The sequence below is a fragment of the Lissotriton vulgaris genome, chromosome 11 (assembly GCF_964263255.1).
Source record: "Lissotriton vulgaris chromosome 11, aLisVul1.2, whole genome shotgun sequence".
Lineage (NCBI taxonomy): Eukaryota > Metazoa > Chordata > Amphibia > Caudata > Salamandridae > Lissotriton > Lissotriton vulgaris.
In genome coordinates, this window is record NC_141699.1 from 464,319,330 (window position 1) to 464,335,433 (window position 16,104).

The 16,104-nt window shown below is 50.6% G+C and overlaps 1 protein-coding gene across 3 annotated transcripts in view; it reads left to right on the forward strand.

Annotated features, from left to right (window-relative positions):
- Positions 1–319: 319 nt before the first annotated feature.
- The window catches only part of EBF2 (EBF transcription factor 2), a 202,899-nt gene continuing 187,114 nt past the window's right edge, over positions 320–16,104 (forward strand). For all 3 annotated transcript variants that reach the window (XM_086943527.1, XM_086943526.1, XM_086943528.1), the window contains exons 1-2: positions 320–588; positions 14,938–15,094. In XM_086943527.1, coding sequence (XP_086799653.1) covers positions 458–588; positions 14,938–15,094 — 288 coding nt within the window. In that variant the 5' untranslated portion in view covers positions 320–457. The remainder of the gene's footprint in view (positions 589–14,937; positions 15,095–16,104) is intronic.

Consider the following 16,104-nt stretch of genomic DNA (forward strand, 5'->3'; position numbering starts at 1 on the left):
GAATAGCTGCCTTCCCGGCGGCCCAGAGTCCAGTGCAAGCAGCTACAGCGCCTGCAACAAGACAGCCTGCTCCAGGGGGCTCCATACCTACCCACAGCTGCAGCGCACAGAGCAGGACCCTGCCTGCCAGGATGCAGACACCCACAGCTGGAGAATAACGCCCCCACCCCCGGACAGCAGGGACTACAGACCCCCACAGCATACAAGGACTCCACGTCTCCATCTCCACTACACAACAAGACGTCACAACACCACCCAGAGCACAACACCAGCCCAACAGAGCAAGGAAGTCACAACCAGCGACTCACACAGCAGTTGATGACTCCGGTTGTTCCTGTTTTGAATGAGTTTTTTTAGGGGTGACTTTTTGCCTATGTGATTTTCGTGCTTTTTACCTACTTTTTTAGGGAGACTGTTCTGGTGGATTTTTTTTGTTAGACTTGTGTTTTTTACATAAATGTTTGGGATCCAGGACACTCTGGGAAGAGGACCCCTTCTGAAAGAGAAGCCCCTGTCGGCTGAGATGGATTCAGTCCGCTCCTGGGTCCGGAACGTGGGGGTGGTGGATGGCATCGTAGCCGCACAGAGGTAAGCAGCGGGTGTCAGTCTTGTAGGAAGAGTAATGCTTGCCGTGCGTGGGCTGAATGCGATGGAGGTCGGGTCACGCTCACGGTGCACGCGGCGTATACGTGCCCCCAGCTCCGGTGATTGTTTGGAAATGACTGGGGCGTTCCAGCACCACCTTTTATTGCCAAATGGAAGGCTATGCTCCCATGACCCCTATTATGTCCAGCGTGTTTGTGACATGCACTACTGGAAATGTCATCAACAGTTATCCATCCATACATGTTAAAGGGACATATTCTGTAATTTAGAATCCTTCGAAGCGCTCACTATGTGACATATAATGGAACTGGTTCGCAGCGACAAAAAGTGATTAGCAGAGGATCACATCATCTGGTAAAGCGGGGTAGCCGGGATTAGAATCCCTGTTTGGCTGCAGGTGACCTTCCCTGGTATTAGCAGTCACATGCATTTCACTTGATCTCCAGTTTTGAGCTCCATGTTTAAGTGTTTTGAATCTAAAAACACTCTGACGCCCCTTCATATAGTCGAAAAGGGAGGTAATCGGGTCTCGAAGAGGTGTAGGAAGGAATTGTAGGAAGAGATGAGTATTGCCCATGCCCAGTTGTAGGATCCAGCGCCTTGAAGGCAGTGGCAGCGGGTTCCTGCAGATTGCCGTGCAGTTTTTAGGGCTGTAAGCATCAGTGCAAACTTCTCCCGTGTTTAGATTTCTGGGGGGGGGGGGGGGGGGGGGGGGGGGGGGCAGCAGAGGCGCAGCTCGGGCTCCAGCGACCCCCACTCATGTCAGTGCTGGGCGAGTGGCCAGGGAGGGCCTCTGGGAGGCTGGGGTGGGAGGGGTGCGGTCATTCCTCTTAGGGCTGCTGGCGGAGAGGCAGATGCTGCCAAGTCTGGGAACAAAAGGGGCCGGAGCTGTTCACTTGTCAGAAAGGCATCTCCGCACGGACAGAGCTCTGTGCTGGAGCAATGGTGAGACGGGGCGATCAGTTTGGGGGTGTGACCCCGGCCCCCCTCCCCCGTGCAGCGTGTGGGGTGGGTGCATTGTCTGGGAGTGTTTGGCAACAGGACGGCCCCAGACCTGCGTGGAGTGCAGTGTCTCAATCACTGGTGTAGCAAATGTGTCACAAACCCTCGTGCGAGCTAGGAAATTGCCCCCACGCCGCAGGTCTGTGGCAAGATGTAGCCATATTTAGGGTACAGAGGGCCCCTTGCATCCCTGGGCCACGGCGACACGGCTCCTACTGCACTATTGCCAGCTTCGCCCTTGGTTTCAGTGTGTTTGAGGAAGCGGTCACCCGTCCCAGTGCTGTGTGGAGAGTAGTGTCCGTGGGGCTGTGACCTCAGTGCTGTGTGGAGTGTAGTGTCCGTGGGGCTGTGACCTCAGTGCTGTTTGGAGTGTAGTGTCCGTGGGGCTGTGACCTCAGTGCTGTGTGGAGAGTAGTCACAGTGTCCGTGGTGCTGTGACCTAAGTGCTGTGTGGAGAGTAGTCACAGTGTCCGTGGTGCTGTGACCTAAGTGCTGTGTGGAGAGTAGTCACAGTGTCCGTGGTGCTGTGACCTCAGTGCTGTGTGGAGAGTAGTCACAGTGTCCGTGGTGCTGTGACCTAAGTGCTGTGTGGAGAGTAGTCACAGTGTCCGTGGTGCTGTGACCTCAGTGCTGTGTGGAGAGTAGTCACAGTGTCCGTGGTGCTGTGACCTCAGTGCTGTGTGGAGTGGAGTGTCCGTGGGGCTGTGACCTCAGTGCTGTGTGGAGAGTAGTCACAGTGTCCGTGGTGCTGTGACCTCAGTGCTGTGTGGAGAGTAGTCACAATGTCCGTGGTGCTGTGACCTAAGTGCTGTGTGGAGAGTAGTCACAGTGTCCGTGGTGCTGTGACCTCAGTGCTGTGTGGAGAGTAGTCACAGTGTCCGTGGTGCTGTGACCTCAGTGCTGTGTGGAGAGTAGTCACAGTGTCCGTGGTGCTGTGACCTCAGTGCTGTGTGGAGAGTAGTCACAGTGTCCGTGGTGCTGTGACCTCAGTGCTGTGTGGAGAGTAGTCACAGTGTCCGTGGTGCTGTGACCTAAGTGCTGTGTGGAGAGTAGTCACAGTGTCCGTGGTGCTGTGACCTAAGTGCTGTGTGGAGAGTAGTCACAGTGTCCGTGGTGCTGTGACCTCAGTGCTGTGTGAGGATTCAGTGTGTTTAAGGGTTACGGCCCCTGTACTGTTTGGCGTGCAGTATCAGCGGATAATAACTCCTAGTGCTGTTTGGAGTGTTGTGTCCGCGGTGATGTGACCTCCGAGAGCGTGTGGGCTGCGGTGTCTCAGTTTGTAAAGCTGACTCTCCAAGTGCGTTATGTGTTGCAGTGGCTGCTGAGATGTGACTTATCAGTGCTGTGGGTTGCTGTGGCTCAGTGTGTCCAGGGGTCACCGCTCCCTTTCTGTGTGAGTTGCAGTTTCTGCTAGGATGTGGCCTTTTGGTGCTGTATGGAGTGCAGTGTATCTGTGTAACTAGGTGTCATAGCCCCAGTTCGGTGTGAGTTGCAGTGTCCAGTACATCTAGAAGTAGTGGTCTCAGTTCTGTGTGGGTTGCAGTGTCTGCGGGGATGTGACCTCTCCGGGACCTGTGGGTTGCAGTATCTCCCTGCACCTAGAAGTAATGTCTCGGGGCTGTGTGGGTTGCAGTGTGTGCGGGGATGTGACCTCTCTGTCCTGTGAGGGTTGCAGTGTCTGCAGGGATGGGACCTCTCAGGGCTGTGGGAGTTGGTGTCTGCAGGGTTGTGACCCCTCAGGGCTCTTTGTGGGTGGCACCTAGGAGCAGTGGTCGCAGTTCTGTATGAGGTGGTGTCTGCTGGGATGTGACCTCTCAGTGCTGTGTGGGTTGCAGTGTCTGCAGGGTTGTGACCCCTCAGGGCTCTTTGTGGGTGGCATCTAGGGGCAGGGGTAGCAGTTCTGTGTGAGTTAGTGTCTGAAGGGATGTGACCCCTCAGGGCCCTGTGTGGGTTGGTGTCTGCAGGGATGTGACCTCTCAGGGCTGTGTGGGTGGCATCTAGGGGTAGTGGTTGCAGTTTTGTGTGGGTTGCAGTGTCTGCAGGGATGTGACCCTCCCAGGGCCCTGTGTGGGTGGCATCCAGGGGCAGGGGTCGCAGTTCTGTGTGAATTGGTGCCTGCAGAGTTGTGACCCCTCAGGGCTCTTTGTGGGTGACATCTAGGGGCAGGGGTAGCAGTTCTGTTTTAGTTGGTGTCTGCCGGGATGTGACCCCTCAGGGCCCTGTGTGGGTTGGTGTCTGCAGGGATGTGTCCTCTCAGGGCTGTGTGGGTGGCATCTATGGGTAGTGGTCGCAGTTTTGTGTGGGTTGCAGTGTCTGCAGGGATGCGACCCTCCCAGGGCCCTGTGTGGGTGGCATCTGGGAGCAGTGGTCACAGTTCTGTGTGAGTTGGTGTCTGCAGGGATGTGAACCCTCAGGGCCCTGTGGGTTTCAGTGTCTATGTGTGTGTGAGGGTCACTGTCTCTGTTCTGTGTGAGTTGCAGTGTGTGCGGGGTAAAGGACTCCATGTGCTGCTGTGTGGGGTGCAGTGTTTCGGTTTGTCAGGGGGGAGGGGGGGGGGGGGGGGGACGTCTCAGTGTGAGAGTTGCAGAACCCGCTGGATGTGACCTCTCAGTGCGGGGTGGGTTGCAGTATCTCGGTGTACCATGGGTCGCAGTTCTGTGTGGGTTGGAAAGTCTGCGGGGATGTGGCCCCCTGCTGTGTGGGTTACAGTCTCTTGAGTTCCTTGGGGTGGGCGTCTCTGTTTGTGTGGGTTGCAGAGTCTCTGTGTGTCTCGGGTTCACAGTCCCAGTTCTGTGCGAGTTGCAGTGTCTGCGGGGAGGTGACCTGTCAGTCCTGTGTGGGTTCCAGTGTCTCTGTGTGTCACTGCAGTTGTGTGTGAGTTGCAGTGTCTGCGGGGAGGTGACCTGTCAGTCCTGTGTGGGTTTCAGTGTCTCTCTGTGTCACTGCAGTTGTGTGTGAGTTGCAGTGTCTGCGGGGAGGTGACCTGTCAGTCCTGTGTGGGTTTCAGTGTCTCTGTGTGTCACTTCAGTTGTGTGTGAGTTGCAGTGTCTGCGGGGAGGTGACCTGTCAGTCCTGTGTGGGTTGCAGTGCCTCTGTGTGTCACTGCAGTTGTGTGTGAGTTGCAGTGTCTGCGGGGATGTGACTCGTCAGTCCTGTGTGGGTTGCAGTGTGTGTGTCACTGCAGTTGTGTGTGAGTTGCAGTGTCTGCGGGGAGGTGACCTGTCAGTCCTGTGTGGGTTGCAGTGCCTCTGTGTGTCACTGCAGTTGTGTGTGAGTTGCAGTGTCTGCGGGGATGTGACTCGTCAGTCCTGTGTGGGTTGCAGTGTGTGTGTCACTGCAGTTGTGTGTGAGTTGCAGTGTCTGTGGGGAGGTGACCTGTCAGTCCTGTGTGGGGTGCAGTGTCTCTTTGTGTCACTGTAGTTGTGTGTGAGTTGCAGTGTCTGCAGGGATGTGACCCGTCAGTCCTGTGTCTCTGTGTGTCACTGCAGTTGTGTGTAAGTTGCAGTGTCTGCGGGAATGTGTCCTCTCGGTGCTGTGTGGGTTGTTGCAGTGTCCGGGTGCTTCAAAGAGCCCCCTTCCAGGTCTGTGCGGGGCGCAGTACTCGGTGCGCCTAAAGGTATCTGTCAAAGTGCTGTGTGTAGTGCAGTGCCCTAGTGTGCCTGGTATCTTGACCACCACAGCTGCGTGTGCTGATGTATGCCGTATGCATTGATTTGATTCAGTGGGTGTGCAGTGCAGTGCGCTGTTCCTGTCACCCCGGGGCTGTGTACGGGGTTAAGGGCCGTAGACTGACTCGTTGTGTGTCTGCCCACTCCCAGCGCTGTGTGTGTAGTGGGAACATTCCACCCCACGGGCAGTACTGGGCTGTAGTAGAGAGCCCTCATAGCTCGTGCACTGGATCCGCCGGTGCAGTGAGCTTTTACTCGACGGGGTATGCTGGTTGTTTTTTGTTTTGTTTTGCAGTTCTATATAGGCGAACTCGACCCGAAGGCAGTGGAGCGCTTTACATGAGAACCAGTTACATTACACAAGGGCACAGTCCCTTTTGTTAGGCACGGGGAGATGAACTGATTTGCCCAGAATCACAGGATGGTGAGCCGACGCCAAGACTCGAACCTGGTTCCCCAGTTTCACGTTCGGCAGATCTGGTTGTCACACCACATCCTTGTGCTTTAGGGAGATTGTCCACCGTCGTGTTGTGTGCCTTTTCTCTGTTTTGTACGGTTTTGTTGCAGACAGGGCTTCTGCGCCCCTAATTTTGTGTGCAGTCGCCACGGTGAGGAGCAGTGCATCAGGTGTTGGTGTGGTAGGAGGAGATCTGGGGACACAGTGTGGAGCAGTGGGTTGTAGATTTAGTCTACGGGAGTGTGCTTGGGGGTGGTACTGTCCCTTAGTATGTGGCAGAACACTCTGCGCAGGGTCCCGCCCTATAAATAATAAGGCACCCCATAGATTGGCAGAACTGTTCCGATCTCAGACTCTCAAAATAAAACTCCGAATAAGTAGAGTTTCACTCTGAATAAGTAAGTTTTAGCGGCTCGTCGTTTTGTCAGTTATAAAAGCTGGGAGACGGTGATAAATGGGATTTGCGCAGGATCACAGTTTTGTGAAGCGGATCTCTCACTCCTACCGATTCTAAAGGCCACAATTGCCCAAAAGAAAGATGAATCCAACATATTTATAACTCGCACCCCCCTTTTGACCAACGTAGAAGGTCCAAGAAATAATCCTTCACTTTTGTCAGTGTTGTAAAAAAAAAAAAAAAAAAAACAGCCTTAACATAAAATAAATATTTCTATCTACTCGCAGTTTCCGTACAATCCAATAATGACCCCCCCCCCTCCCCCGTAAATCCGTTATACTCTGTTATAGCAAAAGGACTGGGCGCCGACCAGGAATACGCAAACGCGAGAAGCGCGACTCCGAAGTGTACCTATCATGGTTCTGCGTGCTCCCAGAGTCACACCGTGATTAAACTCACAAAACCTCTGTAGCCCCTCTCACCACACGCGCACTCGTGTAATGCCGGCCTCTAACTGCACATCCTACCCAAAGCATGGGTCAAACTTTAAGAAACACGGCGAGCCGAATAGACACGTGTTACAAGAACTGGTGAAAAGTGTGCGCAGTGATACCTTGAATCCAAAGAGTTTAGTTATAGAGACAATATGCATTCACCAACTATGCACGCACTTAGGAGTTCTATACAGCCCCCGTCCTATACTCACGAGGCAGAATCGGCACTAGCGCCGCTGTAAGTTGATGGATACAGAAAAATATGTTTTCAGAGCCCGCTTTCTGACATTTGTGCAAGGAAGAAAACGGCAAAAAAAGTTTTCGTCCGTGTTTCAGAGAACTTCCGTTTTTAGTCTTTCTATGTAAACAGTCAAAGAAGGCAAAATTAATTATTTTAGTTAATTAAAACTATAATATTGTAAATAAACAGTATAATGCCAAGAAGTCACATATGCATGTGGGATGTACAAACACACAATATGCGCACTTATGTATATGTGTGTGAATGGTACAATACTGCCATAGTGCAAACATATCCGACAAATCGATCGATATCTAACCTTTTAGCGCAGCGGTAATGACATACATAGGAGAATGGCCTGAGTGGTACGGAAAGAGCAATATAGCACCATGAGGCCACGCATACCGCTGCATGGGCGCTACACGTGTGCCAACAACATAACAAACCGTGTCACCCCATTCCCCTTGCTGCTGTAGTGCAAGAATCCTCCCTAACCGCATTCAGCTGATCTGATGGAAGTGCCTGCCACGATGAGCGACAGTCAGTAACAACCCTGGGTTTCCGGTGACATGCCCTCCTAAAATAAGAAACTTCACAAGTGAGGCGCTTTGAGTGTGTCACGGGACTCGGCGCTAGGATCCGTACCCCGTTAAGCGAGGACAGCCGTGCAGAGATGACATGTCTGGTTCCGGTGTCCCTGCTTCGGGGCAAGGACACAAAGGCCACGTGTGCAGGGGGTGCGCGGGTCCAAACACAGCGACAGCCCTTCCGTTTGGGGAGATTTTAAAATAAATATAAACACAAGTCCTGTTTGCAGAACACGGAAGCGACGGAGGAGTTTCTTTTTGTGGCATTCGTATATTTCCGTGAATTTTCACGTATGCAATCTTTCATCTATTTTGTCTGCCTATAGGTTTACAAGCTGTTTTTTCCAAGTTGAAAAACACGTTTTTTTAACAAATTGGAAACTACATGTAATATTTACAATGTGTCGACTTATCTTTTCAATCGAATAAATAAATGTATTGCCTACCTAAAAAAAAAAAAAATCTAAGCATTATCTAAGCAGCCGGTGGATTGTCTCAAAGTCCTCCCCGGAGTTGTGCGTTTGTCGGAGCGTTTTACAGACCCGACACAAGATTTAAAATAAAAACAAGCCCCACCGCGCGATCCTTTAAATGTCCCGATGATTCGTATTTAATATTATTCTATTTAAATATAGGGTGGCTCGCTCAATCAGTGTCGAGATGTTATTTTTCAAGCTGGCGCCTCGCTGACGACACTTTTGTAAATTACCGTTAACGATGTATTTGCCGAGTTCGAGTTAAAGGGACCAAAAATCAATCATAAAAAGAATGCCCGGTCTTTTAACAAATTGTTAGTCTCCAAACCAGTGCGATTGATCTAGAGATGTCTAAAGAGTACAGGAATAAATGTACTCAAACACACACACATATATGTAGAGAGAGAGAGGACGTAAAACAGATACACACATGTATTTTATTTGACATACACACATGCACTTTAACTTTACATTAGTGACAGCACTGTCTCAAAATGCAAAATCTCTACTTTTTAATGAGAAAGTGTATATATATATATATATATATATATATATATATATATATATATATATATATATATATATATATATATACATTGTATGCATACTTGTATTATATTTATATTATACTGTGTATATATATATATATATATATATATATATATATATATATATATATATATACATGCACACTTATATTCTGCGTGTGAATTATATACACACAGATATGAGGAGTGTAATATACTACTTATTACCATTGATTATTGATGAATGTGGGGAGGGCCACAACTAAACGAAAGGCTTCAGGGGTCGTGACGCTCCTTCCTTCCTCAACAACGGTAATAAATAGCTTATTACATTCTGTTCAATTAATATTTAGGATTTCATATTATTTTACTTTACTCAAAGACTGAAGATGCCAAATAATCATTAGGAGATGTTTTTCCCTGTGTGCAATAATTGTAATATGGAATGTGTGAGGCAGTATACAGTGTGTCCTTTGCAACATACTAATAAATATGCGTTTATTAGTACTCTTCCTCGAAATAACATGTGTCTTGGGTCATATTTATTTCCACGGCCATGGCGCGCGCGCGCGTGTGTGTCTGTGCGTAAATTGCAATCAATAATACACAACCCTTTCTTCAGAAAAGTTGTCTTACTTTTCTTGTCAGACAAGAGGTGGTGCAAGCATAGTATATCAGTATTTGTGTGAGTGATCCAAAACGGGCTCGCAGGTATAGATGCGCTTGCGCAGAGGCGCGCAGGCACCCACGTGCAAAGATTTTGCGCCTGGGACGGATTCCTAAATTCCGCTCAGTGACAACTTTTACAGGTGATCTCGGCTCAGCATGTCAGGCCGAGGCGGCGGCTCTTCCACTGAACCTCACTGAGGTGCAGTGTGACCTTGTCACAGTTCGTGACCCGGCGTGCATGTGTCTGCAGAGGTGTATCGAGCACAGTAGCGTTCTTTTAAGGCTCTGCCAGGCTCTTGAGGACTCTTTCGGAGCCCAGCTTCAGGGGTGCACGGGCACACATTCCAGCGTCTCAGTGCACGCGCCCTCGTGCACGTACCTTTCGGGGTCCATCAGGTAGTCATGCAGGGAGGCGCTCAGACAGAATAATTCAGGGGTACACCTATCATGTAGACGCACGCGCGCGTGTGCACGCTAACGAAACCCTCCCTCCCGGTGGGTGTTTGGAAGAGACTATTCAACACTTCGATACCCGTGTATTTATTTTTATAAAGGTCACATATAAAGTTTTATGGAGGTCGGTAGGCAGGGGAGCGTATTTAAACGATAACGTTTAGCACTCTCACAGATGACCCTGTTTAGGGCCGTATTTATTCGCTACATATACCTATTTGGAAGTCATTATATTTACATCCGTAATGATCTACATACAAAGTGTGTATATGTAATTGTTCCAAATCTTTGTACTCGCTCTGATGTGTACTGAACAGACACTTTGGCCTTGGCAGGCAGCGTCAATTTTTGTAAGTGCACAGACTGTGTGTGCCGGCGGGTAGCTCTGTTTTTAAATCTATATATTATATCAAATGTGGACTCGCAGCTTAGTTGTCCAACGCAAATGCCATTTGTCCCCTCCCACCCTCGCTGAAAGAGATGGAGATCATATTAGTAAGTGTATGGATAGGGAGAGAACCTATGCATTAACATGCATATAGTATATAGCGCATGCTCCAAGGCGTATCCATCCATCAGTGTACGTGTGTGAAGGCTCTAAGGATATGTAATAATCTGAGGGAGTGTGGAACCTCACAGAAAGGCAGAGGCCTCTTTGGGGCGCTCGGAAAAGTAGATAGGACGACACATCTGTGTGTATATCTGTATGGCTTGTGAGGTGTACCCCAATATCTATCACTTTTGGAGGGGGAGGGGGGTTTGAGGGTTTATATAGTGGGAACTCGACCCGAAGGTATCAGAGCGCTTTACATGAGCACCAGTTACATTACAGACCAGCACATTAGTTTTTCCCTCGGCACTGGGAGATTAAGTGATTTGCCCAGAGTCACAGGGTGGTGAGAGTCCCTGCCAAGACTCGACCCGCTTCCCAGCTTCCAGGTCTACCCCCTAGCCATTAGCCATTAGGCCACATCCTCATCTATCTATCTATCTATCTATCTATCTATCTATCTATCTATCTATCTATCTATCTATCTATCTATCTATCTATCTATCTTGCATAGTAAGGCCATACAGTTAGTTGCCTATCTTCTGTCGATGGATACGTAGCTTACTTAGGGTGGGTAGAGACAATGTTTGAGAGTTGTCAGATGAATTGCACATATACATATCTCTGCATTTACATGCATAGAAACGTTATATAGCATGTGCAACAAGTCTATGCGTCTGTCGGAGGTACATCACTGCTGATGTGTACTTAGCAGAGTTGCAGAACGCCCCCAGCCACCGTCAAGAAGAGTATTTCTGAGAGCACAGATTGTGGGCACGGATCACTGCCCCTTTGTTTACAGTTAAATATAGTGCATAAAATCCACCCATCCAGGCATAACATCCATCCCTCCGTCCCTCCCTCCCTCCGTCCATCCATCCATCGCCAATCTCGGGGAGTGCTCTCGCGCGGAGGAGGCAGGGACCCCCGCAGTCAGAGGCAGTATTTGCGAGCGCACAGATGGGGTGCACAGATGCAGCGCCTCAAGTCAAGTTCCTCCCAACCGAAGTGACAGTAAATTACTCCGAGGCAGGCTGTGGCTGTTAATGCCCTTCTCTCTGAAGGTTTAATTGATAGAAAAATGACACCGCTTACGGCCCGGGCGTCCTAATGTTCAAAAGCTTTCTTAGCAAAATGAAACAACATAAAAACGGAGGAAGGTCACCGCGACGCCGCTTTTTAACTCTGCGAAAAGCCCTTTCCTGCGCTCTTTGTAGGTCGCTGCTTTCCACATGCATACAATATGGTACCCAAGCCACAAAGTTACTTTGTTATATGAATCCGAACGCACATATTCATATTATACTGAAAACAGGGTGTCTGAGAAAATTCAGTCTCGAACAATTTGCCAAGCACGCTCGGCTACGTTTATGTATTTATCTATATGTGTATGTATAGACATGGATGTAATAATGTGTTTCTTAGTTGTGCCGGGTACATGTCGATGTCTCGACGTATGCAAGATAGGCAGACATGCTTTCCTGACTTCTAATGCTTTGCACTAAGTTGTTGTTTACGTCTGTCGGAGGTGTGATGTACACGTCTTTATATTGTGCTATGCACTTGTGTGGGATGTGTGATGTGCACGTCTGTAGGATGTGTCATGCACCTGTCTGTAGAGTGCGTGATGCAAGAATGTAGAGTGTGTGATGTACATGCATAAAGGACGCATGATTGTAAGGTCATGGGTTAAGTATACACGACGGTGATATTTGTGTCATATACACGTCCACGGTATGTACAGTGTCCTTAGGCAGAATGTTACTATTTTAAAACTTTTTCGGATGTTATGTCTTCTAAAATACATATCACCTCAATGTCTGTCGTGAGTCAACTAAAGTTATCTTCCGTGACACCTTTTCGGTCTCTGGTGTGTTGTCAGTTGTTGGTGTGTATCGGTTTCCGGGTGTCCGCTCTTGGGTTTCCAACCTCGTCATCCCTGGCTCCGACTCTGTCATGGCCTTTTTCACCACTTAAAGCCAAGCCTTAGGCACTCTGCCCCGGCAGGACCAATGCCCTCTTCCTTAAACTGTGGGGTCTTGTTTCTCCTGTTAGACCCTGGCCATACCTCTCTATCAGGCCCCGATCTCTCTCTCTATCTCTCTCCCCCCCCCCCCCCCCCCCTCTGGGACTCTCATTCTCTTCTTCTCTCTCTCTCTCTCTCTTTCTCTCTCTCTGGGTCTCGCTTCCTCTCTCTCTCTCTCTCTCTCTCTCTCTCTCTCTCTCTCTCTCTTTCTCTCTCGTCCCTTTCTCTCTCTGTCACGTTGGTGGCTTCTCTCTGCCAGGCCCACGCCTCCAATTCTTTCAGCTCCCCTTCCTCTAATTTGGCGCATCTCTCCTTCTACGGCTGACATCTTTCTTGCAAGCCATTGTTTACCTGTCGCTGGCAGGATCTCTTTCCGGTTCCCTGCTCTGTCAGGTGCTTCCACCGCCTCTCTGTCGGATTGATCCATGTTTTCCTCTGTCGGGTTTGGTTACTCTGTCTCACTGTCTGTTAGACCTCTGTCGGAGCTCAGCGCCCTCTCTATCGGGCTATCTTGCCGCTATCGGCCAACCGATGTTCCCTCTTCCGGTCCTGTTTTTCACTGTCTGTCAGCCACGCGAGTTACTCTGTGGGAGGCCACCTGCCCGTCTCTGACACCCCCTTCCCTGTCAGGTTCTGGTCTCTGATTCTCAGCCTCTGAGGCATGTGCTCCCCTCTTTCTTCCTAGAACAGCCAGACCAGTATCTCCTGTCAGTCCTCTGCCCACGTGTCTGCCAGTTCTGCCTTCGTTCCCAGGGAAGCCTTGGGTCCCCTCTCTATATTCCAGACCCTTGTTCCCTTCTCTGGCAGGGAGTGTCCCCTTTGGCCCTGGGCTCTTTTCTGTCCCTGTCAGCCCACCGTCTGCATTTCTGCCTGGCCTCGTTGTTTGGTCCAATGCAGACTCTGTTCCTGTCTCTCTCTTTACCAGGCCCATTTTTGCCCGTGTCAGACTCAGGACAACTTCTCTGTCTGCCAGGCCCTGCCCCATCCTGTAATGTACTTTCCACGTGTCTGTAACGTTCTTGGTACCTCTTTGCCAGACTCCAGTGCCCTCTCTCTTCTGGGTCCTCAATGTGAGGCACGGACCCTTCCTCACTCCTTTGATTCCCTCCCCTGCCAGGGCCTGCTTTCTGCTTCTCCCTCTCGGTCAGGCCCGTGATGTAGTCTCTCTCTGGTCCCTTCGCCCCCATCCCCGGGCTGGCCTTGCCGTGTCTTAACCCCCTCCCCTTTTATGTGGATTATCTCTGTGTGGCCCTGTCAATCCCTCGCTCCTCTCTCCCTGTCAGGTCCTGCTTCCTGTTTGACTCTGTCTTGCCTCTGTTCTGCTGTCCCTGTGAGGCCCTAGGCTGGGACCGTCTTTCATTCGGCCACTGTCATCGTCTCTGACATGCCCTGCTGTCTCTTCCTTGTCAAGCCCTGGTCCAATCTCTCATTCCATACCAGACCACTGCAGCCCCCCTCTTTCAGGACCCTGGCCCTTTCTTCTAAGTCTCAGTTCTCCCTCTTGCTCTGTCAGGGCCTGGTGTTTACCTCTTCGGCACTCTATGGCTCCTCTCTTCCTGACAAACCTTCCTGACCCATCTCTGAGTCTCCTGATCTCCCCTCAGTGCCTATTTCTAATCTCTCTCTTTGTCGGGCCCTGTTTTCCCTGTCAGTCCCGCTCGAACTCCCCTCTCTCTTGGGCCCCGTTCCACTCTATGTGTGTCTGGTGTTTACGTCTCTCGCTCTGCCTGGGTGAGCACTCAGACTGCTGCAGTTCTGCTCTCTCTTTAGGCCTTGGTCCTCCTCTCTCTGACAGGCCCTAGTTTCCCCCAGTCAGACACAAAGTTCAATCTCTCCTCTTTCTCCCTTGCTGTCCTTCCGCCTTCTGTCTGCGTTGGGGTCTGGATGAGCTGTGTGAGGCCCTGATTCCGCTCTCACGGTTTGACTCTAGCTTTGCTCTCGCTTCTTCTTCTCACTTTGTCGGAGGCTTGTTTCTCCCTCTACGAGGCCTTCCTCTGCCAGAACCCCCCCCCCCCCCTCTCAAGCTTTGGAACTTTAGATGTGTTCTCTGGGCCCTGATTCTGCGACAGAGAGATAGAAACCGATTAGAGAGAAATAGAGAGAGTGAGTGAGTGAGTGGTTTATTGAGTGAGATGGGTGTAAGTCACAGTGAGTGGGGCAACAATGCCCCACCCTCTGTCCCTGTCCTCTCTCGGGCTATACTCCCACTCTTTCTCTCTCTGTGTGTAGCTCTTTCTGTTTATGATCTACACTCACTCGTACTCTGTTATCACTCTCAGTACAGCTGTGGACATTGCATATGTCCCCCACCCAGCTATAGGGCTTGACACTCTCTGCTCTGTATTCACTCTGTACTCTGTGCTCACTCTCAGCAGGGCTGTGCGCACTCTCAGTCCCCTAACTCACCCTCAAAGTGACTAGATCTCCTCTCTCTGCTCACGCGTGTACCCGGTGCTCACTTTGTGTTTGTACTTTGGCAGTTCTCTCCGCACACCCGATGTGGGGGTGTACTCCCTTTCTAGGCAACGCAATGTGTCCTTCCACTTTCAGGTGTGCTCTTTTGTGGATTTAAAAATACCCTGTGACAACCCTCTATTTGTGCTCTGCTGCTTACTTTCTGTCCTGTGTGCCCACTATAACTGCCTGTGCTCCCTCGAAATGCTTACTTTGTGCTCGTTCTGTATGCCTGTTGTGTTTTCCTCCGGCACTCTTTGTCTCTCTGCGGCCGGTCTTCACCTGCTCTGTTCTCTCTCTGTGCTCACTGCTTGTCTCTGCCTTCCACAGCGGAGTGGCCCTCTCCAGAGCTCACTTTGAGAAGCAGCCCCCCTCCAACCTCAGGAAATCCAACTTCTTCCACTTCGTGCTCGCGCTGTACGACCGCCAGGGGCAGCCCGTGGAGATAGAGCGGACGTCCTTCGTCGACTTCGTGGAGAACGACAAGGTGAGCGCGCGCCGCTGGAGCAGGCGTGGAGGGGCGTGGCCTCAGCCGGCCGCCGCCTCGTGCATCTAGAGCGGCAGTGAGGCCTGCTAACGGCTGAACTGCGTCACTGACGCCAGAGGCCAGCCCTGAGGCCTGCAGGGCGCTAGGTACCCTCAGCCCCCCTTGCTCACTGCACACTGAGAGCCCCCCCCCTCACCCCCCTGGGCTGGTGGGCCCTGCTGCACCCTCACACTGAGAAGGGCACCCCTCGGCTCCATGGGGCCTGCAGCGCCCGGCCCTCGCTCACTGTACACTGAGAGGGGCACCCCTGGACTGCATGGGACCTGCAGGAGGCTGTGTACCCTCAATGTCCCTCACTCACTGTACACAGAGAGGGGCAGCCGCTGGTCAGTAGCGGCGAGGTAGGTAGTGGGAGTACCTGCCGGGCGGTGACATGGGGAGGGGCAGGATGGGGGGGTAGTAAACTATGGGTTACGGAGGTTTATAGGTAAGTAAACATATAAATAAATTTGGGGATGCAATGCCTGCAACGAAATTTGTTTTATTTATTTATATGTTTGCTTACCTGTAAATCTCCATAATCCATAGTTTACTACCCTCCACTCTGCCCCTCTCCACGTCACCTCCCGGCAGGTACCCCCACTACCGAGCGCAGCTGGAGAGAGGCACCACTGGGCTACATAGCACCAGGATCACGCTCACTGCACACTTTGAGGGGCACCCCTGGACTTCATGGGTCAGAATGTGGGTGTATTTAAGGGGAAAACAATTTGTCAACTTCTTTAGTAAACATAAACACTGAGAGATACGAGGTTTGGCCAGTACTCAGTAATAAGATTTAAAACAATGGTTTTTTTTACTGTCCTTTATGTAACTAATTGCAATGATTTTAAGTAATTGTGCAATAAAACGTATCTTATTACTAGTATTCAGTGCCTCCAGGATGATATTTAATCAGTACTGATGCCTGGAAAAAGATAGTTTTTATAATTATTATGATTTCTGTTAGT